General features: G+C 39.5%; 4 protein-coding genes across 5 annotated transcripts; 2 read left to right on the plus strand and 2 right to left on the minus strand.

Moving 5' to 3' along the window:
- The first annotated feature begins 369 nt into the window (after positions 1-369).
- On the plus strand, positions 370-6911 carry LOC105226113 (uncharacterized). The gene is made up of 6 exons (XM_011204892.4): positions 370-1803; positions 1883-2119; positions 2924-4180; positions 4243-4407; positions 4464-4811; positions 4872-6911. Exons 1-6 carry the CDS (start codon positions 1360-1362, stop codon positions 5928-5930), a joined length of 3510 nt encoding a protein of 1169 aa, XP_011203194.3. The 5' UTR covers positions 370-1359; the 3' UTR covers positions 5931-6911.
- A 539-nt stretch (positions 6912-7450) lies between these two features.
- Positions 7451-11183, minus strand: LOC105226112 (protein suppressor of forked). Of its 2 annotated transcripts, XM_029550166.2 has the most exons (10): positions 10932-11181; positions 10538-10860; positions 10197-10472; positions 10024-10135; positions 9772-9963; positions 9010-9201; positions 8518-8931; positions 8348-8455; positions 7775-8069; positions 7451-7701 (listed from the first exon to the last, which is right to left on the minus strand). In XM_029550166.2, exons 1-10 carry the CDS (start codon positions 10962-10964, stop codon positions 7475-7477), a joined length of 2172 nt encoding a protein of 723 aa, XP_029406026.2. In that variant the 5' UTR covers positions 10965-11181; the 3' UTR covers positions 7451-7474. The 2 variants fall into 2 exon arrangements, with proteins under 2 accessions (XP_029406026.2, XP_049318052.1); XM_049462095.1 differs by lacking the exon at positions 7451-7701 and having other exon boundaries at positions 7902-8069; positions 8242-8455; positions 10932-11183.
- Positions 11184-11873: 690 nt separating this feature from the next.
- Positions 11874-14221, plus strand: Rab35 (RAB35, member RAS oncogene family). Its single transcript, NM_001319790.1, is given in 3 exon segments — positions 11874-12611; positions 13281-13580; positions 13645-14221. Coding segments are annotated over 3 exon segments (606 nt in total). The 5' UTR covers positions 11874-12559; the 3' UTR covers positions 13899-14221.
- A 968-nt stretch (positions 14222-15189) lies between these two features.
- LOC105226115 (neurogenic locus notch homolog protein 3) lies at positions 15190-24116 on the minus strand. Its single transcript, XM_011204894.4, has 8 exons — positions 23854-24116; positions 21081-21243; positions 20607-20830; positions 20441-20522; positions 16472-16563; positions 16022-16409; positions 15829-15962; positions 15190-15763 (listed from the first exon to the last, which is right to left on the minus strand). Exons 1-8 carry the CDS (start codon positions 23854-23856, stop codon positions 15533-15535), a joined length of 1317 nt encoding a protein of 438 aa, XP_011203196.2. The 5' UTR covers positions 23857-24116; the 3' UTR covers positions 15190-15532.

Genomic DNA, 24116 nt, shown 5'->3' on the forward strand with positions numbered 1-24116 from the left:
TATCTACTGTTTCGGAATTTTGCGTTATTTCCCCTAACTTTCTTTCATTTCGAAGATTAGTCTCGGTTTTCACCATATATAGGAAGGGTTCTGTGAAAATAAGCCATATTGAACCAAGTCTCAACTAAGAATGAGAGTGATTCTAATGTTACTAGACGGTTCTGCCTAACCAATAGACTTTTATAAGATTCTGAGTCTATAATTAAACTATGGTGCTAATGGTCTCTACCGAGCAATGGCAGGAATGGCAACTACTAAAAACATTTTTGGAAATCGTAGTATTTGAAAATTAGACTAAACCAATTGTAGAAACAGAAAAGCGATTCGGGGACTAACCTGAACCAAAAAACAACCCAACACTACCTTTGGCGAATAGTGAAAGAGCTGAAGTTCAGTGAAACGCGGACGTCTCATAAATTTTTGTAACACACTGTGACGGACAGCAAAAAATACAAAAGGCGTTTAATAAGACCGACCCTACAAATAAGATTAACCTGCTTCTTGCTAATAGGCCGCACACAACAACACACACACTAGCAGCGAGCGTGCTAGAAAACGGCATTTCAACAAACGCCGTACAAACGCTGAAATCAAGCGCTTGTTTGGCATTCATGGGTTGTCTTAAGCCGGCAGGCTTGCTACCTGTTGCTGCCGCCAGCCAAGAACCAAAATAGCCGTTGTTTACTATACACTCTCCCGCTCTCTGGCACGCGCACTCTCTAACGCTGGACATGCTTCTTCGACAACGTCCCACGGCGTTCATTCAACTCTGTTTGCTGCCGCCAACGGTTATGTTTTTGTAAGCCGTTTGTTTGTGCCGCGCACTACGGACTATTTTTTTATTGTATTTGTATTTGCTGTGTATTGAGCATCGCTGTTTTGTTATGATTTCGAATTTCCATTTTCCCCACTCTTTGTTTGCTTTCGCCGTTGTTGTACGACGTGTGGCGTTTATGGTGGCTACGGTTCCCGTTTTGGCCACGACCCTTTACACGACGTCGCTTTTCGTTTGTCATAACCGAGTAGTTGGCTCGCGCTAAATCTCAGCTTCAACTGGCGCACAGCGCTTTGGCCGTAGTCATCGCCGCGCCGTCATCGCGATCGGGGCAACTTGTGCACACGCTGCGGGGTTTTGTGCTCAAAATCGTATCGAACAACTTTCCCAGAGTTTGGCGGCTTGTGGTGCTTTCTCGCCCCTCACCAACTATTTGTGTAGTGTTTTGGTGGTTAGGTGCGACGTCATCGAAAGGCGTGCGACGCCGATACACCGTCATTCTAAGTGTACGCTTTGGCATGTCGCGGTGAAAGTTAATTGTAAACAATTATTTTTGTCGCTGTTCGTAATTAAAAACGAAATAAATGACGTTCACCCAAGACTTTACTCGCGCCTGCGCAGTCGCCACACCGCCAACCGCAATGTCGGCGGTACAAGCGAACCAGCAACGCATTAAATGTGGCGAAGTCTTCATTTGGGACTGTGTCGGTGAACTCTTTGCCATCGAATGTTTGCTCTGCGAGGAGCATCCACTCTGCACGCTATCCGAATTCGCTGAACACATGGATATTTGGCATTACGACTGGACGGCTGAGGCGCACGCCTCATTACCCGATACTACAACAACAGCGGATGGCTGTGAGTTATTACCCCAGCAATGGACGGAGATCGAAAGCTCAGCAGCCGCCGAAGAGCGCCACACAGATATGCTGAGCAATAGCAACAACTTTGAAGACAACTACAGCGACTCGGAAACCATATCAATGGCGTCCGATTCGTCGGAAACTGGGTCATGGCATGCAGCCACGGTGAGTTTACGCGATAGCGACCCAAAAAGGGCTTGCAGTTGAAAGTAATTTTTCGGTTTTCATTTTATCCAACAACAAGCTACTCGAAAGTGACCACAACGTAGCAATAATGCAGAATGTCACCGCTGTAAGCTCAACTGAAACCTTTGAAGAGCTACTTTGCGGCGCAGCGGTTGGAGTGTGGGGCAATGTGAATGATCTGCGCAGCAGCGGAGAGGTGTATGTAGAACGAGCGCAGAGTAGCGAAGCTGAAGAACTGGCAGCGGACAGCGCGCAAGCAAACACAATGGGTACTATTGTGAAGAAACGGGTTGAGGCAAGTCAATGCTAATTATACCAGTTTTTTGTGTGAAAACGAACTTTGGTAGTTGCTCAAGCGTGTTTTTTTCTCAGAATGACTAAAAGTAAGATAATTATGAACTCCATTATGTGATATGAAATTCCATCCCATTTGAGAACTCGTTAGTTTTTAACGGTTAACGGTAACGGCTTAATCGACAGTCCCAACAGGACCAATGAGTTCTTTGGTAGGTCCTTTGGTCCTTTGAGGCAGAACCCCGGTTAGGCAAAACCCAACCTCAAAAATCTGCCAAAATCTGAGATCTTCATAAGCTCTTAGAGCTCAAAACTGAAGTCAGTTGAAAAATAAGGTTGGTAAGTTGTGCTCAAAATCAAACATAAAGTGTTAATGTACGGCAAAAGCGGGCAGGTGGAAGATATGACGATCACTGGCTTTCTAACAGTCTTGGACCCCTCACAGTGCTAGTCAACTGTGGGTGTATTTATGTCTATGGCAGATGTCAGAGAACTTAAATGTAATCTGAATTTTCTCTAAAAGCTCACGCTAACTGAGAGCTTTGTGTTCGTACTGTGGTCGAAAAGCTTTTTGTAGGGAAATTATTTAAGTGAAAACCTCATTCACATCAATTGAAGGTCAAAGCTAAGTAGTACAAGACAGACATGCCCAAAACATATGTACATATGTATATAAGTTAGAATAATTTGAACAGAGGATCATTTACCGAACTAGAGCTTCAGCCGGTTCAGAATGCCTTTACGCTTTGTGAAAGCTTATATTAACAAATCTCTTCAAAGCTCCTAACCTAAAAATCTTTTGCAGAATCCACTACTGAAACGCTTCAGAACCGAGAAATTAATAGAGATTTATGAAAAATTTCCCGAACTCTGGCATAAAGACGAACGCAGTAGCCAAAAGCCTGAGGCACAACTGAAGGCATATCGCAGCATCAGCCAGAAACTAAAGAAAGTTGGTATACATCTTAAAACGGCGGCTGTACAACGGCGTCTTAATGCGCTACGCAAGCGTTATCGCCTCGAGAAACTGGAGGAGCTTAAAGCTCATTTGAAGGGTCAAATATATGAAAGCAGCTTCGAGTACTATGCGCACTTACAATTCTTGAGGGAGCACATCGAACCACAGTTGTGCAAGATTTGCAGGCGGATTTGTAAAGATGCAAAGGAATGTTGTGAGGGCGGAGATGAAACGGGCGCAGAGAAATTGCCGATAGGCAATGAAGCTGCAGAAAATGGCAATGTGGTTGCAGAAGGAAGGGAAGCAAATGAGGCACTGTGCGTTGTCAGAGAGGCAATACAAGCAGACGAAGAAAGCATTAAAGAAAGTACCGAAGAAAGCAACGAAGAAACCACTGAAGAAAACAGCGAAGGAAGCAGCGAAGGAACTAACGAAGAAAGCAACGAAGGAAGCAACGAAAAAAGCAATGAAAAAAGCAACGAAGGAAGCAACGCAAAAAGCAACGAAGAAAGCTCCGAAAAAAACAACGAAGGAAGCAACGAAGCGAGTTCTGAAGAAATCAACGAAGAAAATTCTGAAGAAAGAAACGAGGAAAACAACGAGTTACAACATTCTGTTAACGAAATAACGCTTCAGCTAAGCAAATCTGCAGCAGAACAGTTCGAGGTTATGGTCGAAGAAATTTTGAAAAGTGAGTACGCAATGCAGGAGGCGAATTTAGAAACAAGTGAGTTGGAGGTCGAAAGTAATGAATTCGAACCAGTTGATACCTCACCACACGAAGTTGTGATGGCCATAGAACAGTCGAATGGGAGCGTAGAAGGGCCTATGTTGCAAGAGAACTACGAAATAAATGAAAATCCGGATGTAAGCGTAAAGGAGTCAATGGAACTGGTATCAGTTGTGGATACCACGAACAAGCTACAAAACACTACCACGCTTATAGAACAAGCGAATGGGAGCCTAGAAGGGTCAATAGTGCAAGAGAACCGCAAAGTAGACAGAAATCAGAATGAAAGCGTAAAGAAATCTAGGCTACCGCGACGCTCGCTGCGGAATAGAAGTAAGGTAGAAATTTTGGAGGTGATAGAACTGCCGAGAATGGTAAATATCGCGCTTATGACAACGACAAACAGATATTTACGAAATATTTTTCTGCATTACAGCAACCTTTCAAGGCACAAGAGCCCGCAATTAGCACCTCAACGCCACATGACCAACAGACCGCAGATATACACGAGTGCAGTTTTGAAGCTATGAGCAACGCTGACGAGAACATGGCATCGGAGGAGTATGATTCTTCGAATGGTGATTCAGGTATACTGCGCGATGTAAGTAATAGTGAGATAATTGATAAGCGCTGATTCAAAACACACTACCGCTTTAGTACGATGAACAACCCGATGCCGAGACAAACCACGCCGACGAGACTGGATCTTTTGCGCGACTCACGGCTGAGCAAACGCACAAATTGATAGAACTCTACGGTCAAAATCCGCTGCTTTGGGACCCCGACCATGCAGACTTTAGAGCGCGCGTGCGGCGGCGTAATGTTTGGCGTCAAATAACAGCACAGTTGAATGCGCACTTCCAAAAGCACTACACTTGGACGAAGGTGCACCGCAAAATGCACGATTACATCAAGTATTATCGGCGCGAGCGGCAGCGCATCGAGTTGGAGGGCGGCTGTACGCGTTGGTGCTTCTATGACGACTTTGCTTTTCTCAATGAAGTGGTGAGTTTGTCGCATACGATTTCTCAAGTTATGAACACTTTAAATTTAATGACTTTACAGCTGGCTGAGCAGAGCAGCGATGCGCCAAAGCTGCTGCTGAACAAGCAACAAAACATGAAAATCATCGAGGTGTATGCCGCGCATCCACAACTGTGGGACACCAATCATGCACTCTACAAGCGGCGACGCCTACGTCAGAGCATTTTCAAGGCGATAAGCGATCAACTGCGCGACGCGCACAACGTAAATATATCAACGCTTAAGCTGAAACAGCGCATTGTGGAGTTTCGCTGCACCTATCGTATGGAGAAGGAGCGACGCTGTGCCACCGAGCAGCGAGGTGGAACTTATGAGCCCTGTTACGAGTACTATCAACTACTTAGCTTTCTGGACGCGCATATAGCGCCGTTCCAATGCGCGGAGTGCAGCGCACAATTTAAAAAACACACCGAAATCGAGCGTCACATGCGGCAAGCTCATAGCAAAAATAAAAAGAAAACCATTATCAAGCAGCGCGCGAAGTCGATCGCCCGCGAAGCGAAACCTGTCACACTAGAAAATGTCTGCCACATTTGCGGCATAAGTTTCACGCTGAGTCGCAACCTCATGTGTCACCTGAAGCGTCACACAAATCAGCGCGAATACAAGTGCGTCCACTGCCCGAAGAAGTTCTTTGACGGCGCCACCTTGCGTGTGCACGAACGCTCACACACCAAAAGTCGCCCCTACGTCTGCGACCAGTGCGGCGCCGGCTACGCGACAGGCAGTAAGCTGAATCAGCACTTGAAGCGTCACAGCGGGCAACGCGACTTTACGTGTGAACTGTGCGACAAGGCATTCTACACGGCTTTCGAATGCGAGCGTCACATGCGCACACACATGAACATACGCGAGAAGGTGTGTCCCATTTGCGGCAAAGACTTCGGCGTCGGCTCGGGCTACTATGCGCACATGCTATTGCATACGGGCGTCAAACGGTACAAGTGCAAAATGTGTGGCAAGCAATTCGCGCAGTTCGCAGGCCTCTATAAGCATCGTAGACGCTATCACCCGAAAGAGTTTGCGTTGGAACGCGCGAAGAAGGGCGCACGCGTCGCAAAGGAGGTGGCGGACAAGTAACTGTATATATTCAGTTCATGAAGGAGAGGTTTAAAGCATTTACAGCAACAACAATGATGGCAACAACAATTAAGACAACAACCAAAACGACTTTAAGAGTAAGCCGTTCTCAAGACAGTGGAACTTCAAACTGACTGGGCTCGTATTTTTATCCGTTCATGGGCTGTCAACTGGACAAAATTCTTTCTAATAACTTCAGGGATGCTTTCTGCCGACACATCAACAACAGCGAAAACGAAAGAACAACCCGTTCCCACGACAATCGGGTCTACGTAACCGAACGAACCCCGACTTGTATCGTGCCAAAAACTGTCATCCGGCAGAATTCCGCCGCAATAACAAAAACAACATCAGCGAAAAAGAGAGGTCAGCATACCAGGTTTTTGACACTTCGTAGCCTCTTTTAAAGAACAAGAGTCTCAACTTGGCGGAATTCTGCAGCTACAACAACAACAATGAAAGGTCAGCGTATTACAGTTTTAGGCACTTCGTAGACTTTTTGAAAGAACCAGACTAAAGCGCTGCCTCACTCCCACCTTTTTCGCACCCGTAATTGTCTGCGCTTCTCACGCGCGCTCTAGTTAAGCGCCTTTACAGTTATAGCGCTATATATAGAACATGATTTTTCAGCGATTATTTGCTCCAGTTAGAATTCAGGCAATCAAGTGTTAAAAAAGTGATTTTGCCAAAATCTCTAAACTACTTTACACTACTTTATATTCAAATAACGGTATCGAAAAGTCTAAACAAACACTCACCAGTTAAAACACCAGCTACTTTTAGAATAATGCTAGCGGCTTACTTAGTGCAATTTGTTAATTTGGCTATGCCATGTTATGCGGCAAGAGTTTACTTTGTAGAAACTATGAAAAAAAAAATGTGTTTCAGTAAAAAATTGCAAGCAAATACCGTCTCATAGCTCACCATATGACGGAGCTTAGCTGCTGGTGCTTGGTTAGTGCCAAATGACCGCTTTAGCTGCGGTTTTACATGCGGCCAATTACCGCCTGCACAACAACATACAACAAAAACTATTTGTCAAGGTGTATGCTGCTACAACAACAACAATAACTGCTTGTCTGCCAATATAGCAATAACAGCAATTGCAATGGTGGAAATTACGCGTATGGCTACAGCAACAACAGCAAGCAGCATGCAATTACAGCTTTTGCAACTAATTAAACTTGTATTTATTTTGTATTTGTATTGTGTGGATTGTATATTTGAAAATTTTACACGCCAACAGCAGTCTTACCTACGTAGTACATAAGAAAAAGGCTTAAATTAGAAAATTAGAACTTAGATTTAGTTAGCACTTAGCGTATACTCACTAAATACCGTCCAGTGTGGTTACAATGTGCAATGCCTTATATTGCCCGCAGCAATTCATTATGTGTTAATAAAACTTAAAAATCTTTGAACAAAAAATTTTGCTTTTGCTTTGCGTTAAATATACTGCAACCGAATGCAGTGACACGCGCTTAAAGTACATATGTATGGGGTATATTAAGGTTGATATTAAAACAAAAACAATGTCACACAGCTTATTTGGAGAAGCGTTTTTGCTGCCGCAAACGGTATATGTCATTGGCCGGTGGCGCTGGCGTTTGGCCCTCCTCATCGCTGTCGTCGCCGCCGGGCAGCATGCGTCGACGCTTCAGACTGCCCGCATCGCCGGTGCACACGCTGTCATCCACAATCCAGTGCACCGATTTGGCCAGGTCGAAGAGTTTCGTGTCGCAGCCATGATCGCCGACGGGCAGTGGCACAGCTGTGAACGAGAAAAAAAAAACATTGCATAATTAATAAAATAAATTGTATAACAAATAACAGTAAATACGAACCGTCGGGTAGTTTGATGCGATTGAAGATATCGAAGAGCATTTCAATGGAGACAAATGGACCGCGGAAGGACACCGGCGGCGGCAGCTGTGCACACAGAGAGGCCAAGGCCGGCGGCTGAGGGAAGGTGCCGCCGGCTAGCGGGTGCTCGCCGGGATGTGCGTTCACTTTGGGCTTGTACGGCACCATTTGCGAGAAGTCGGGGCGCGGCAGCGAGACTACCTGCTCCACATCGGGTTCATCTGGCTTAGCGGTTGCAGCGTTGGCGGCGCTTTTATTCGTCATAATGCCGACATTCTGTAAGGTGGCGAAGCATGCAAAACAATTTTTTTTTTTATAAATTAGTTTAAAAAATGTAAAAATTATGCAAATATGTGCTAATGAGTTGTTTTGTACGTGAGTATGTCATTGCGCTAGTGGTGTGCGTAATGTAAAGGGCAAGCTGTGTCAGCCAATTTTCAAAACTTACGTAACTCTTCTAGCATTTGCGGCGCGTGCAGCATTGAAATTGCAATTACAAATGCATGCGTACATATAAGTGAAACGAAATACACGAAAAGCTCACAACAACTCACCTCTGTGTAGCCGATGGAGCGCAGCTCGACACTTGTGCAGGGATAAAGATCCAAAAATTTATAACGATCCACCAGTTGCGCGGTCTCTTTGCCCTCGTACTCCTTCAACTGCAAGTAAATATAGCATAGTTTAAGGCGCTAAAGCCACAGATATGAAAATAAGCGCTCACATTTTCCAGCACAGCGCTGCGGCGACGCTCGACTTTCACAATACTCGACAAATCGCCAATATTCGACTCAAATTCCAAAAAACGATTCCATACATCCACACTAAGCGCCGGCGTTAGGCCACCCGATGACAGCACACGCTCGAACAGCACGCGCGTATTGTTATCTTCGTTCAAATGTGACAGATAATCTATGTAACACATGACATACTCCGGACTGCCGCCGAAGCGTTTCAGACCGAGTTCGAAGATGCGAAAAGCAATATCCTTATCTTTCGAACAATAGTACTCCATTAATGCCGCGGCCACGAACACGTGATAGCGTGAGCGCACATCTTCACGCCCCTTCTTGAAGACAGCACGCGCGGATTTGATGCCCTCAGCGCGGCGCGCAAACTTCATATATTGCACATAAGCCTGCAGGTGGGGGGAAGAAAAGTATTTTTTTATTATTAAATGACTAACAAGAAGCCTGCGCATGCGCGCACAACCTACCAGTGTTGGATCAATGTCGGGTATGGATAGCAATTTATTGTACATGGCATGTACTTTATCATACTTCATCCGTCCCTCCTCGAAGTCTGCGTAAGCAAAGTAGAGCAGCGCATTTTTATTCAAGACGCCGTTAATAGAGCGTTCTAGTATGTTGGCGCATTCGTCGCCAAAGATTTTGGCAGCTTGCGTGTCCTGTATAAAATGAAAAAAACGTATTAAAAAATGTATATTTGTGATATGCCAGTTTATATATAATACAAGCTAGTGAACACAGTGAGTGGGCGATGTCAATGGAAGCATCGATGCAGTTGCATGTTCAGCATATTTCAAGTGTTTTTCAATAAGAAAAACTGGTTATTTGCAATTATTTATAATTATTTGCCAACAAATTCATAAAAATTCTCAATTTTTGCTTAAAACAGCTGTCATGTAAATGCATCAATACAACCATGCATCATTTTAGAATAGTTCAAAATAAAAGAAATTGATTATGGCATTTGTAATAATATTGTGTTGCGCAGTGCGCGCATAACACAGCGTTTTATTGGCAACTTTTCCAGCAAGATTTCGTTTTTGCACATGTAAGCATTCCAGTAAGTTGTTTGGTACAGCGCGCACCTTGACTATGTAGCACCTCAAGATTAACAGGAAACACAACATATTACTGCTAATCAATCGTAACCGCAATAACGGTGTATTGCCTTTTCGCCAGCTGTTAAATTTAAAAAATATAATTATACGTTTATGCAACACAATACGCACGCCTTTTTCCGCCAACGCTTGTGCACTTTGATCTAGATATTGCGCGGCCTGATGCCACACGGCTGGATGATGTGTGAGCACCAGCAGGCATTGCTCGGTGGCGAACATAACACGCCGTGTTATGAGTGCGGTGTCCTCCGTGCGCAGTGGATTTGATTTCTCAAATGCAATGAATTTCTTCCATAAGTCCACCTGGATTAAAGAATGATTATATTAAAAATAAATAAACGTTAATTATTATAGTGCACAAACCTGTTTCATTTCCTCCTTGGAAAGCGTCGGTGGCACGGCGGGCAAATTACGATTCAAGCCTTTAGTAAGTATCTCAAGCTCCTTAGCAACGCGTCGCGCGTTCATATAATCTCTGAAATATATATAAGTTTTTAATATTGGGTTAAGCATTGCAAATAAATTTGCGTAATTACTTTGAACGTTCCAAACTCATTTTCTCTGATATTATAGGATTTATATTATGCTCAAAGGCTATGTAGTCTTTCCATAATTGTTCGATGCCTACTATGGGCGTAACCACTGCCTTCTGATAAACTCTACGCACTGCGGTGATTTTCTGATTCTCCGCATAACTACCCACAGCTTCCACGCTACGCAAAAAATGTATATAGTCCTGCCAAATTGAAAACGAATGCAAATCCATGCCAATTTTCTCCAAAGCAAAGTCATAAGCCTGTGCCAGCTTTTCTCTAAAACAGGCAATAATTTAAATTAATATATAATATTTGACTAAAATAACATGTAAACAACTTACTTGTGTGTACTCAAGCCCGCTTTGGTCTCTTTTACATATGTCAAATATAATTTCCACAAATCTATATTTAAAATTTTAACTAATGAACGCTGAAACAATTTTTCCACACGTTCAAAATTTCTGCCTTTCATCTCTTGCTCTATATAGATCTTCCAGTAGCGTGCTGTTGTGGGAAACACATTCACTAACGATTCGTACAAGCTACGCACATCGTTTACCGGTCGCGTTTGTGCCTCACGCAGCAATACCGACCACGATTCAATATCGTAGGGACGCATCTCCACCACCTGTTGCGAACGCACCAATCGTTCGTGTCCCCATTCCTAGAATTCAATAGTTATTTGGAAAATTAATATTTGCAAATATAATGTAGCATATTTTATTGTTTACTCACTATATCTATTTTAATTTGATCGCGTACGGACATTTTTGCAGCTCAGCTTCACCCACGCGGTTACCGTTCTTTATCCACTTAAACACACTTGTACCCACTCCCCGAACACTTATTGTAATTAATTTGCAGCTTTTTTTGTTTAAAATCACTATTATTTAATTAAATTATTAATTTTTCTGCAAGCGCGAAAATTTGCTGAAAAATGCCGCAATTTTTTCTTTTTTTCTTTTGTGAAAAAGCTAAACGTCACTAGCGTCAAGAAAACTCACCTCGAATAATTAATGCTGCCATATATGAGTACTCGTATAAACAAAAATAAAAACTAAACGTACAAAGTGATCACATTTTTTTCATTGAACTTATGTGTATCTAAAAAAAAACCTTTCATAATTTATTCATATACATACATATAATATATAGTAATTTACACAAAAGCTGTTTTTAGTTTTTTACATATTCAAATGGTTAAATGCTCGCACAGGGTAGGTATTTTCATTTTTTAAATATCAAGGAGTGGCATCACTTTGCGAAACAAAGAAAAGACAGTAATGGCAAAAATGACGGATGATTGAGATTTGAAGTGAAGGCAGAAAGTGAATGAGACGTCTCGTTTGAATTAAAGTTACAATTGGGAAAACAGCAGCAAAGTTTATAAAAATCGTGCGTCCACATAAAATAGACAATAAATCGAACTGCAGCATATACTTTACATATATTGGAGTAAAACTTGAACATTACAAACCCAAAACTCAAAACGTATGTCCATTGTGCAAAGTAGCAGTAGCATCAGTAGGGGAGAAATCCAATGAAAAATTAAAAACGAAAAGGGAGCGGAAGCAACTGCAAAAGTAACGTCGTCTCAGCCGCTGTTAGCGCTGCCGTGACAGTTCCCCTCATATAACGTCGGTTTCGGTAACGCTGCCGTTGCTGTCGTCAACAAAATAAAGTGCTAAGTGTGTGAACGCGGGTGTTGGAGACGTTGGTGCTGGTCACTTGACACGAGAAATTACAGAAAAAACGGAGCATAAAAGTTTAGTTGCAATATATTTCAGAAAAGTTGCCAAAAACGTGAATTGGCATACAAAATTATATATGCTGGGGTTTAATCACTTCTAACATACCCACCCACCGTCAGCCTAATCGCCAAATGCAACTCGCAGCCAAAGTGTCCCTTAACGCTTACACCGAAAGAAACACCAACGTCATACCTAAGCAGAAGCAACAACAAATTGGCAATTTAGCATATCAACAGCGATATACATATATCAAAATTTAATCCAAGTTTCGGACAGCAACGTATGTAGGCGTTCACAAAACTCCGTGTCCCACACCAAATAACGTCGAAGCACCATCTGCCGCCCGCGCGCTCTGTGTAAATCTTATCAATTCCCTTTAAAGAATCACTGTCGTCGGCGTGCACAGTGGCGATAAGTCTCAACGCAAAGCACACATAAAATAATAAGTTTAAAAATATAGCACAAAAGTGAGAAAAAGTAACAACACATCGCTGTACTTCTTGGTTTTACTGGGATAATTGTTTCTCGTGGAACTAGTGTTCACTTATTGGCTGTAACAGCCATTGCTAATCGGAGGGTATACTCTACACCAACGTACAATAGCTAAGCGGCATGGCACGCGGCTTTGATCATTTATTTAAATTATTAATTATAGGTGATAGTGGTGAGTATGTCCAATTGGAGTAGACATATGTATATGTACGTGTGTAGTATATTTTGTTAAAAATGCATCACCAGGGAATTTGGGTCAATTTGGGCATAAGATGCATCCCATAAGTTAGCTAATTTTAGCCAACTACATACATAAGAAACTAAAATAACAGCACCAACTGCCTATATAACGCATAAAACGATGGATGACTAATTCTATTTGCTGGCCGTTGGTCGCAGTCGTGTATGCTTGCTGACTTACTGGCATGTTGTTGCTACATTTTAGTATGCATGATAATTCTGAGCATGTATGATATGTGCTTCGAGGGCAGTATATTTTGACCAACATTCTTTTTAACGTTTAATGTGGTTATTATTGCTAGATACGCATAACAGTAAAAAAATTTGCTAGTTAGTTTGATAAAATATTCGCTATTCATTGTACGTAATGTGTCAAATTATTTTCATGTCGCATTTGAGTGTAAACAGACTAGAGTTTGCTAACTTCTATTTATATGTGCAACTAACTAAACTAATCGCTGCTTAACCTCTTGGCACACACACAAACTCATTAAGTGTTGAAATATTTACCGTGTTTTCTAATTTTCTTTTTCGACTTTTACTTTCGCTGGTTTAAACTTTTAATTATTTGTTTTTTTTTCGCGCTGCTTTACGCTTGTAGGTGTTGGAAAGTCATCATTGCTGATACGCTTCTCAGACGATACCTTCGCCGGTACCTATATCACCACCATCGGCGTAGACTTCAAGATACGCACCGTTGTCATTGATGGGCTACGCATCAAGCTGCAAATATGGGACACAGCCGGACAAGAGCGCTTCCGCACTATAACGAGCACCTACTACCGTGGCACGCATGGCGTAATCATTGTGTACGATGTAACAAATGGCGAATCATTTGCGAATGTACGACGATGGTTAGATGAAATACAAAATAATTGCGATGTGGTCAATAAAGTATTGGGTAAGTTCATAGCATAGGTAAATGTCACAACACAAAAACCAATGATAAATTTCTTCATTTATAGTGGGTAACAAAAATGATGATCCCGATCGTAAAGTGGTCATCACAGAGGATGCGCAGCGCTTTGCGCGTCAAATGGACATCGAGCTGTTTGAGACATCCGCCAAAGACAATATTAATGTGGAAGAGATGTTCCTCGCCATAACGCGACAGGTGCTGCAGCATAAGCTGCGTAATGCGCAAAATGAGCAGCAAAAGGACAGTATCACTTTGAAGAAACAGCAAAAGAATAAACGAAAAAGTAAATGTTGCAGTTGAAACATACGCCGCCCCACCACCACAACGGTTTTGTGTACAACGCGCAATAAAACCACAGTACTCAGCATATTTTAAAAATATATATTATATATAAAATACAAAACATACCACATACTACACATATACATATGTACATCAACAACAAAAAAAAAAACGCGTATACGCAAAAATAAACACACAAAATAAGAAAGAACAGAAACCAGTCCAGGTCTAGTGACAACGCGCGTACAATGTACACGAGTATATGGGTTAGCATGGTCACGTGAGTTGTCAAAATATATAGCAGTAGCGGCAGCAGTTTGTGTTGCATGTTTCACAGCATACTGCAGTGCAAATAAGTATTTTTATAGCAGTTATAAAAGTGCTGCGGTATTCTAAAAGTGTAGGAACAAATGTGTGTTGTAAGAAAACATTTTTGTAAAACAAAATATGAAAACAAAAAAAATTAAATCACACCAAAACCATATACATATATGCAGCAAACTGCAATAGCATAGCGTTTTATAAATACACAGTTATTTACATGCATGTATGCATACATATTAACTAATACATTTACATATATACAATAGCAAACACAGGACGTGCATACAACATATACATATAAAAAAGATATTTTTTAAATGCTAAAGGTAATCTAAGAAGCCTACATTGATTAATTAATTATTTATTAGTTTGGTTTAATTACCTTAATGCTACAGTAACACAAGTTTGTTATTTTAATGCTGCATCTTTCAACTGGTATTTATTTCGTGCATAAGAAACACTTTCGTTTATAAAACTGTATTCAATTATTAGTAAAAAAAAGTAAAGTCTACTAAATATAAGTGATATTACGTCTTACCATGTCAAAAAAAAATGAAAATACTTTTATAATAATTAAATATGTCTGTGTTGAAAATTTGTCATTGCGAGCGGAACATCACTTTTTCACCATACTCCATGGTTGATATTTTTCTGTTTTGTAAATTATTATTTTGTAATTGTAATTTCCTCTAATGTTGGTTGTAAAGAGAAAATAATACACACTCAAGATAGAGTTCAAGAACATACCTCAAGAAACACCGTTATAATACCCATATGTGGTCAAATTCAACGCCAAGTAATTCCCACGACTACCGGCGCCAGTTACCGGTATTGACCACGTTCCTACGACAATCGGGTCTACGTAACCGGAAGGACTGTGAACTCGGCAAATTTCTGTCTCTAATTTCACCAGCGACATGTAATTTCTGCGACTACTAGTTTTTAACGGTTTTTTGCCGCTCTAATAACAATAACGGTAAGCATCTTTTTTTATAACTTTTCTAAATATATTTTATTAAAAAATTTAATTACAAAATATAAATTAAATTTATTGCGAAAAGCGGCTGCGCATCAACCGCACCATTATTACAAAATTATGCTAAATTTAGAAATCAAAGTAATACATTTTTATTAATTTATTTCCAGAGCAGTGTATAGAAGGCATTAGAGTTAGAAACAAAAATCAAAACAAAAAAAAAAACGACATAATGGCATTCGAAGAACGCGGAGCGTAAGTCAGAAGTAGTTTCGGCACGTTATGTACATAGATATATCCACCCACTTTCGTGCTTGGCAGTTTTGACGTCCGCCTCAAAAAGCCCCACCTCTTATTTTCCGCATTGTGTGCAGCCATCGTATTTTGCCACAGGGAAGGCGCGCGTCTGGCGACACGACACCAACGCATCGCCGGAGTAACCTGGCGGGCACTTGCACACCGCCAAGTGAGCCTTTGGCTCGCAGGTAGCGCCCGAAGCGCACTTGCCAATGCAGGGATTCACACACTGATAGTTGATGCACGCCTTGTTGTCGGGACACTCGTTGTTGCTCAAGCACTCACCCTGCATGTACAAAAACAAGAAGTGTAATTACCAAAACTAACAAAATAAAGGTACTTTGTGCATACCCGCGAGCAGTGCGACAACGGATTGCCCGTATAGCCCGGCAAACAATTGCAGACCGGTCGCTCACGTCCAGTATTGTCATGGCCGGGGATGCAGAGCGCATTTGTGCCGCAAGGATTTGGCTCGCAGAGATCCTCTGTTATAATTGAAACAAATATTATTCAAAACTTAACTTACAAACCACAAAATACATACCCTTCGTGAATGGGCGACAGCGCACAAACGGATCACCGGTCATGTCGCGTGGGCAGCTGCAGACAGGCGTCAAACCGCGCAAATTGCAGTCGGCACCAACGCCGCATGCGCCATCACATGTGTTCTTGCAGATGCCGTAGAAACAAGCCGGACGATTTGACGGACAGTCGGAGTCGCCATAGCACTCGGGACGACATTCGGTGTACGGCGAGCCAATGTAGCCCTTAGGGCATTCGCAAACGGCGCGATGTCCAGCGACTGTGTTGCAGGTGGCGCCTATGCCGCACTGCTGGCAAGCGGGCACGCACTTGAAGTTGCTGCAGGTGTCGCGTGCGCTGCAATCGCCATCGTGCTCGCATTCGTGTCGACAGCCGCTCAGTGGATTGCCCTGTGGGTGCACAGAATTAAAATATTAATAACATTGTCGTTATTATATAGTGCTATACTTACAGTGAAGCCATGTATACATGAACAAGTGGGCACACCATTCAAAATCTCACATTTGGTATTGACACCACATGGGCTGGGATGGCACTGTTCGTCTGAAAGTAAAATAGAAATATTTTTTGAATTAGTAATGGCAGTCCTCTATAATAGGATCAGTGGTTAGTAGCCCGATAAAGTACTCGCCAGCTACTTATTACTTATAACAGTATAATTTTCTTGAAGAAATCGCCAGAACATGTGAAAAAGATCTTCTAGTTCGAAGGATTAAGCAGTAAACTTGCCTCAACTGCCTTAAAAAAAATGAAAAATCTACACAATTAACGACGAGTTACATACAAATTCAACATAACCTCAAAATACCAGCCAATATTGAATTGATCACTTTAATGGGCTAAACATTTTGATATAGAAGCTTTTGGAATGCGTGAAACATCAACTTAAGTGAATATCACTTATTATCTCGCCGTTGCTGAAGGTATTTATTTGTTTTTTATTCTTTTCGGTTTTTAAAAAGGCAGTATCCCTATCCGAATATGAGCGAAATAACGGAAATCGTACAAAAAATACGCCAGTCTTTTCCGTTGTTGTTATTGTAGCATCAGAAAACATTCCTGAAATAATTTGTAGAAATGCTGCCAGGTTGATTGGCCTTGTCGTGATAAAAATTCGGGTCCGTTCAGGTGACGTAGATCCGGCGTTTGAAGGAACGGGCCAGTCTTTCATCATAAAGATTGGTTGGATTATTTTATATAAAATGTTACAATCTCCTTTTCGACTTTCGCTGTACAAACCCCGTCTTAGAAGCTGATGCGACATTTATGCGGATGATATTTGTATCATAAGATTGAAATCATAATTCTGTTTAGTAAAGAGCTTTCAGTGAATGCTGGATCCCTTCCGATTATGTCCACCCGACTGTTTTGTGAACGGATCTGCGGTCATCGCGGGATTCGTTGTCAGAAATGGCGAGCTCTTTTTCGAAAGAATTTGGTGCGCAGGCTCTCGAGATTTGATCGAAAGAGACTTAAAATTTGACGAAACCCTCTGGTCGTATATTATGAAATTTTTTCACGAAATCCTTTCCTTTTTTACGCCAAAACCTGTATTGGGTATGAACCACCATGAAATTGGTCAAAAATTTTATATATCTACTTGCCCATATTTAAAAATTATTGTCCATTCTTTGGTCTTACGTAATGGAGCACCCTTTATTATGACATTCTTGATATCATAAAGAATTTTATTTATTTCCTCGCCTGGCAGATAAGTAAGCAGTGATTTGTTAACGATCAGCAGTTTGCATTGTCGGCTAGTGACGACGACGCCATTAATAACGTATGCGGCTCTGTATGTATGTATATTTTTCATTCGCACGCCAACGCATCCGACAGTAACATTGCGCGCTGCTGACCAGCACAATTTAGCAAATTAAGCGCACAGTTGCCTTGGCGATGCTTCAGCGATGCCGGCGCGCCTTTTCAGCTATGATAATTTTAGGGAAGCATTTATATACCCTAAACAGGGTGTGTTAAATTTATTACGAATTGTGTAGTATACAGAAGGTAATGCTGAAAACCGAATGAAGTATGTATGTACATATGTATATATATTAGCCGGTTTAGTATCCGTTCGTCGGTCTTTCCGCCAATATACAAGGTTTATCCGGAAAGCAATATAATGATTTTCTTCCGCCGCGACTGTAGTTCGGACTGTGACCGAATATGACCCAAAGCAATGTTACGGTCTTCGACTATATTGTTCAGATCGGACCAATATAGCACATATGTAGCTGCCATAGAAACTGGTCGATCACGTTCACCCGACAGTCGGGTCTACGTAACAGGAACGAACCCGGATTTTTATTCGGCCAAGGACTGTCAACTCCAACGACAACCGAACAAAATAAAAATCGTTTGTGCTGTGAAGGGTATTATAGCTTCGGTACAGCCGAAGTCAACGCTTTTTCTTGTTTTTCCTTTTTTAATTCTTTATTTTGTTTGCTCTCCATTGCTTTTTAAAATATATTACGATGCAAAATCAATAATTCGCGCGGAACATGAAGGTGAACCGGAACCCACAGCTGATCTGCTAAAGTGTGTGACTTCACTCTTGACTTTTTTCGCTCTTCCTTTTTTGTAATACTCGTATTTTCCATTATATATGTATGTATATGTTTTTGCACTTGTGTGTGTTTGTGTCTGTGTGTACTGGCGTTGCTTGAGAATACTTGGCGCCAAGCGTTCACTTCGGCTCCCATAGCGCTGTCGCTGAGGTAATGCATAATAATCATTACCATAAATGAGCAGTAATCGCATATTCGCGCTAATAAATTAGTAGCAAAAATCCAATTGTAAAAGGCAGCTAATAAGCTGATAAATATGTGGGCTGACACGGGAAGCAAGGCAGCTGCGCTCAAACGCACGCAAACAAGCGCAATTTTATTAATGAAAATCATTAAAAAAATATAAATATTTTTAATCACTACAAATTATACGCCTAAAACTGAATTACGTGCTGAAAATAGCAACAACAACATTTTTTTTTATTGCGTCGCATTACTTTTGCGGTTTGGTTAGCCAAGCGCTGTGGCTTTGCTTTGTTATTACGGATTAATTAAACGCCCCAACCACATAAGATTTGCCGCTTATCCCCCGCACAAGATCAGGGTTAAACACGACTAGCCGCAAAAAATTGTTTACAAACAAATTCTCGCATTTACGTAATTTTTTAGCGCACTGGAGGCTGGTGCAACTGGGCGTATGAGTAACATTCACTTTGCCTAGAAATCGGTGCATAACTTGCAACATTCTGTTACGCAATGCGTCACACGTGTGCCTTGCATCAGTTCAGTCTAAATTACAGCTAGTAAAGAGCAAATCTTGAAGTCGGATGTGCGCGTGGGCTTCGAGCTTAGTGGCACTGCGCGGCGCTTAATGTCTGCTTGACTTTTCTATGAAACCGGGTGTTATGTAATCACAGGTTTTCACTGCAGACCGGTCTTAAAGTTGTTTGTTCTCACTCAGTGACTAAATAGACTATTGCACTGGGTGAATTATTGTTGTCTGGGGCTTACATAATTGGCTTCTTAGCTCAATGGCTTCGTGGTTTCTCTAATTCTGAAATTCCGTCTTGTAATACCTCATAATTTTGGGCTACGAATTGCTTAGTTTTGGTATACTTAGTACTATGGAAACTGTTGACTTCTCGAAAAGGTATTAAGATTAGTGTCAGACCTGAGTTATATCGTTCCACCCGACTTTGGTGCGTAAAAACCGAAAAAAAAAAATTTTATATAAATTTTAAATAAATAACAGTTTGGAAATGGATTTCGTAATATACTCTAAGTCTGGATCGTTTTTTATATGTAAAACCAAATAGAAATCCCCGTAGAGCCTTTTTTAATTGTCTTTAAAGATTCCGTCTTCAACTGAAATTCTCTTAAGGACAAATTTTTTGTTGTCAGGTTGATATTAGATTTCATTCGGGACTCGCCTTTAAGCTATTTCTTCGTAGAATTTTTTTTTTTCGAAATACACAAAAATCTTTCTGTATTCCTCCCACCGAATGCCTGTTTCATGAGCTTTCGCCCTAAAGAGTTTTGTTGCTGGACTTGCATTCCAGAGAAAAAAGAAAAATATGTCTGATGATCATTAGAGAGGACAAACAGACCTTCTATACTAAGAGCTTATTGAAGCTTTAGAGCTGTGGTCTCAACCAAAGTCACTGAGGCAGTTTGGGATTACTTTTCTGAGACACTTGCGGATCCGATTTACGACAAACAGATTAAAAAACCTTACGCAATGTTATATAAGAACTAAATACCAGATTTAAGGTCTTGTTGAGATTCGGATACTCATATTGGTTGCGTATAACGAACGCGGAAGTACATTCCAGTACCGGAACCGCATTCTATCAAGCCCAATGAAACAGCTCCACCACGTTTAACATTACTATTATACTAAGTGAACTCACCAGGATCAACACGATGGCAGGAAGTGAATGGATCGCCTCTGTAGCCTGTGGGGCAACTGCAAACGGCAACGTGATTTTTGGGCTGTAAAAGGAAAGGATAATAGAGTAACGTGTACAACAAAAATCGATCTTCTACAAATCATTTTCCCGAGCTCAATAAGCTTACCTCACAATTGGCATTAAGACCACAAGCGCCCACACAGGGATTCACACAGCGATTATCCTTGCATTGCAAATCGCCACGGCAGTCGATGTTGTCCAAACATTCCCCACGATTGCAAGCTGTCAGCGGATTGCCGCTATGGCCAGGTGGGCAGGAGCAGACGGGACGACCGCCAGCATCCTGGCAAATAGCATTCACACCGCAAGGATTGCCATGACAGGCATCAGCTAGAAAATGAGAGGGAGAAAAGTAGAAAATAGAATGAACAGATGTGTACAATGTGTGATAATATGGGAAGCAGAAGCGAAGAGAGTCAATGGACGAGATGTTAAGGCGGTTATGAGGTTATGAACCCAAAAACGTTGTGACGATGCCAAAGTGTAGTAGATAATTATGAATGTGGTGCGCGTTACTCGGAAGTTTGTGCTTCATGTGACAGCATTAGTGATTTTTTACGAATTTATAATTTTTAAATACCGCTGGCATCTCGTGCTGTGTACTGTGACGGGCTGCTGGCGGAGGTGTAATATGTTCGATACGTGCAGTTGACGCAACGTTTGTCTACGTTTTTACCTAGAACCTCCGGAAAGCTGCTGATTGCGGCGAGCAGGAGCACAAAGCTCAAGGCGATTTTTGAAGGCTGGAAAAGAGAAAGAAGTGTAATTTAATATTGAGATCTCTTGACGGCTTGCTATCGATGCTACAATTATTAAGTCGAATTTTGGAGACATCAACTACCCATTATGTCTCCAATTCGTTCCCGAACCCCAGATTTTCTCTGTATTTTCTACTCGTTTTCAAAAAAGAAAAAATAACACATTGGCATAACCCAAATTTTAACTAAAAATTAAGAAAATATAATATTATATAACAATTTTTTTAATTAAAAATAAAAAATAAAACAATTAAAATTTAATAATTCCATAAAAAATTTAATTAAAAATTTTATAAATTAAAACTTATTAAAAAAAATTAAAATTAAAAATTAAAAAAAATTTTAAAAATTAAAAAAAAATCCATTTAAATTTTTCTATATTTTCCCTATATGTCAATAATTAGTTAATTCGTCAAATTTTTATTGCTCTAGCGCTCAACCCGCTCTCTGACTTCCATATTTGCATAGTTTTGAACATTTAGCTGTCAATATGTCAATATTATTATATTTGCGAATGTTTAAATATTTAAACGAGTTGAAAAAATCCCTAAAGTGAATACATACACACATACGCAAAATTATGCATAAGCAGATGATGACACATTTGTGACACTTGTGATTGTTTTTTTGTTTTTGTTTTTGCGCAAATATTTGTTGTTTTTTGCAAAATCTTGTTGCAGCTCCATTTATAGAAAAGATCGTGACCAATTTGCTTGGAAACAATTAACTGAAAAATCAAGTTCACTGCATTGTCTACGCCTACGTACGCTTTGGCCGGTTTTTTAGCTGCTCAATGGGTTATCGATTTTTTTTAGCGCAACCGTATAAATGGAGTCGTACAAAAGTTGACTTGAAAAAGTTATAATTATTATTTTTCCGCGAATTTTTGATTTCATACAAAAAAATTGGTCATAAAAATCAAGTTTTTTAGCGAAACACTGTTGGTGCTTAATATTATTTTTTTATTTTATAATATTTTTTCTTTTGATAATTTAAATTTTTTTTTCAAAATTTATTAATTTTTTTTCCAAATTAAAACAAATAAAGTTAAGCACAAATAAATAAAAACAGCTGAAAATGATTACGAAATTAAAAAAAAATAAAGTCTCTCCAAATTGTTTTATTGTTTTTGTTTTTTTTTTAATACTCATTGCCTTATTTAAAATATTAAAACATTTCTTTTCGCTGCAAATTTTTAAATTGATATAATTTTTTATGCTTTCTTTAAATTAAAAATTTTCAAACAAATAAAAATTTACTTTATATCTAATTTTTTTATATAATTTTGTAATTAATTATAGAATTCTAAAATTACTTATTACTTACCTTATTTTTTATATATTTTTTTTGATATTGCCATTATTTTCTAACCAAAATAAATTTTTTTGAAAGAAAAATCATTTAAATACCTTTCTAAATTTTTTAAATATGTTTTAAATCGCTAATATTTAATTTTTAAGTTTTTTTTTGGAAGTTCAAGATATTTTTTTTTATTTAAAATGTGCATATTTGGTTATCTTAATTTTGAAATACTTTTTTTTAATTTTGAAATATTTTTTGCGTTTATTTTCTAACCAAATTAATTTTTTTAAAGAAAAATCATTTAAATACCTTTCTAATATTTTTAAATATTTTTTAAATCGCTAATATTTAATTTTTAAGTTTTTTTTTGAATTTCAATATATATTTTTTTTTAATTTTAAAATATGCATATTTGTTTATCTTAATTTTGAAATACATTTTTTTAATTTTCAAATATTTTTTTGCGTTTATATTCTAACCAAAATAATCTTTTTGAAAAAAAAATCTTTTAAATGCGTTTTTTAATTTTTTAAATATTTTTTAAATTGCTATTATTTAATTTTTAAGTTGTATGTTAATTTTAAAATATTTTTGTTTTTAATTTTGAAATATATTTTTTTTTATTTTAATTTTGAAACATTTTTTTTTGGTTTTAATTTTGAAATATTTTTTTGCGTTTATATTCTAACCAAAATAATCTTTTTGAAAAAAAAATCTTTTAAATGCGTTTTTTAATTTTTTAAATATTTTTCTTTAATATTTAAATATTTTTCTTTAATTTTTTTTAATTTCAAATATTTTTGTATATTTATTTTCATTTAACATTTTATCTATTTTAAGTTAATTTTCATGTTTTCATTAACATTTCTGGTAGTCAGTGTCCGAGAATCGTTTCTTGTCATTAAAAAAAAACCAAAAAAAACCAAAAATTTAAATAATAACAACTTTTGTGAGCATCACCGGCATACAAATTTCGCACTAAATTGGACTTTTGGCATATCACCTTTTGTCACAGTGCATTTAGTCATACGTTCAAACGCTTAAGTACATTTCTGTGTACATATGTACATACAGACACACTTAGAATAATTGTTATAGTTTTATTGTTGTTGTTGTTGTTATTTTTGGGTATTTTCAAAATAAAACACCAACAAAACTTTGTTTGAAATTTAAAATTCCAGTCACGTTCTGAATTCGCTAACTACAGCGCCCAAAGCCGATCGTGTTTTATTTCCCAGAGCGATTGCAACACCGTCATTCTTGGCAGACAACGCCAACGGCAGGAGGACTCACCATTTTGCTACGTTTTTATTGTTTTTTTAAACGCGTTTGTTTTTTGCGTTTTTCGCACACTAAATTAAATAACTTTAACAGCGCACACTGCCTGCTCGTTGTTGTTACACAGAATCGGCGGTTCTGTCTTGAAAACTATTTTCTGTATTTCAAAGATTCGTTGACGCGCGTCTCAGCTCACAAGCCACAACTGTTTGCGGTCTTCCGTCAATATTTGCCTTTTATACTTCCCGCTGCGTGTTTGAGCGCACACCTGAAGCGCT

The sequence above is a fragment of the Bactrocera dorsalis genome, unplaced genomic scaffold (genome assembly GCF_023373825.1).
Source record: "Bactrocera dorsalis isolate Fly_Bdor unplaced genomic scaffold, ASM2337382v1 BdCtg282, whole genome shotgun sequence".
Lineage (NCBI taxonomy): Eukaryota > Metazoa > Arthropoda > Insecta > Diptera > Tephritidae > Bactrocera > Bactrocera dorsalis.

Coding starts and splice junctions, on each gene's coding strand:
- LOC105226112 (XM_029550166.2), bottom strand. CDS start 10,964: ATGTCCGTACGCGATCAAATTAAAATAGATATA. Junction 10,136..10,196: donor ATGAGTTTGGAACGTTCAAA/GTAATTACGCAA, acceptor TATATATTTCAG/AGATTATATGAACGCGCGAC. Junction 9,202..9,771: donor AAGCGTTGGCGGAAAAAGGC/GTGCGTATTGTG, acceptor CATTTTATACAG/GACACGCAAGCTGCCAAAAT.
- LOC105226115 (XM_011204894.4), bottom strand. Junction 16,564..20,440: donor CTGCCATCGTGTTGATCCTG/GTGAGTTCACTT, acceptor TTTTACTTTCAG/ACGAACAGTGCCATCCCAGC. Junction 15,963..16,021: donor CTGTCGCCCATTCACGAAGG/GTATGTATTTTG, acceptor CAATTATAACAG/AGGATCTCTGCGAGCCAAAT.
- LOC105226113 (XM_011204892.4), top strand. CDS start 1,360: ATGACGTTCACCCAAGACTTTACTCGCGCCTGCGCAGTCGCCACACCG. Junction 2,120..2,923: donor TTGTGAAGAAACGGGTTGAG/GCAAGTCAATGC, acceptor AATCTTTTGCAG/AATCCACTACTGAAACGCTT. Junction 4,812..4,871: donor TTGCTTTTCTCAATGAAGTG/GTGAGTTTGTCG, acceptor ATGACTTTACAG/CTGGCTGAGCAGAGCAGCGA.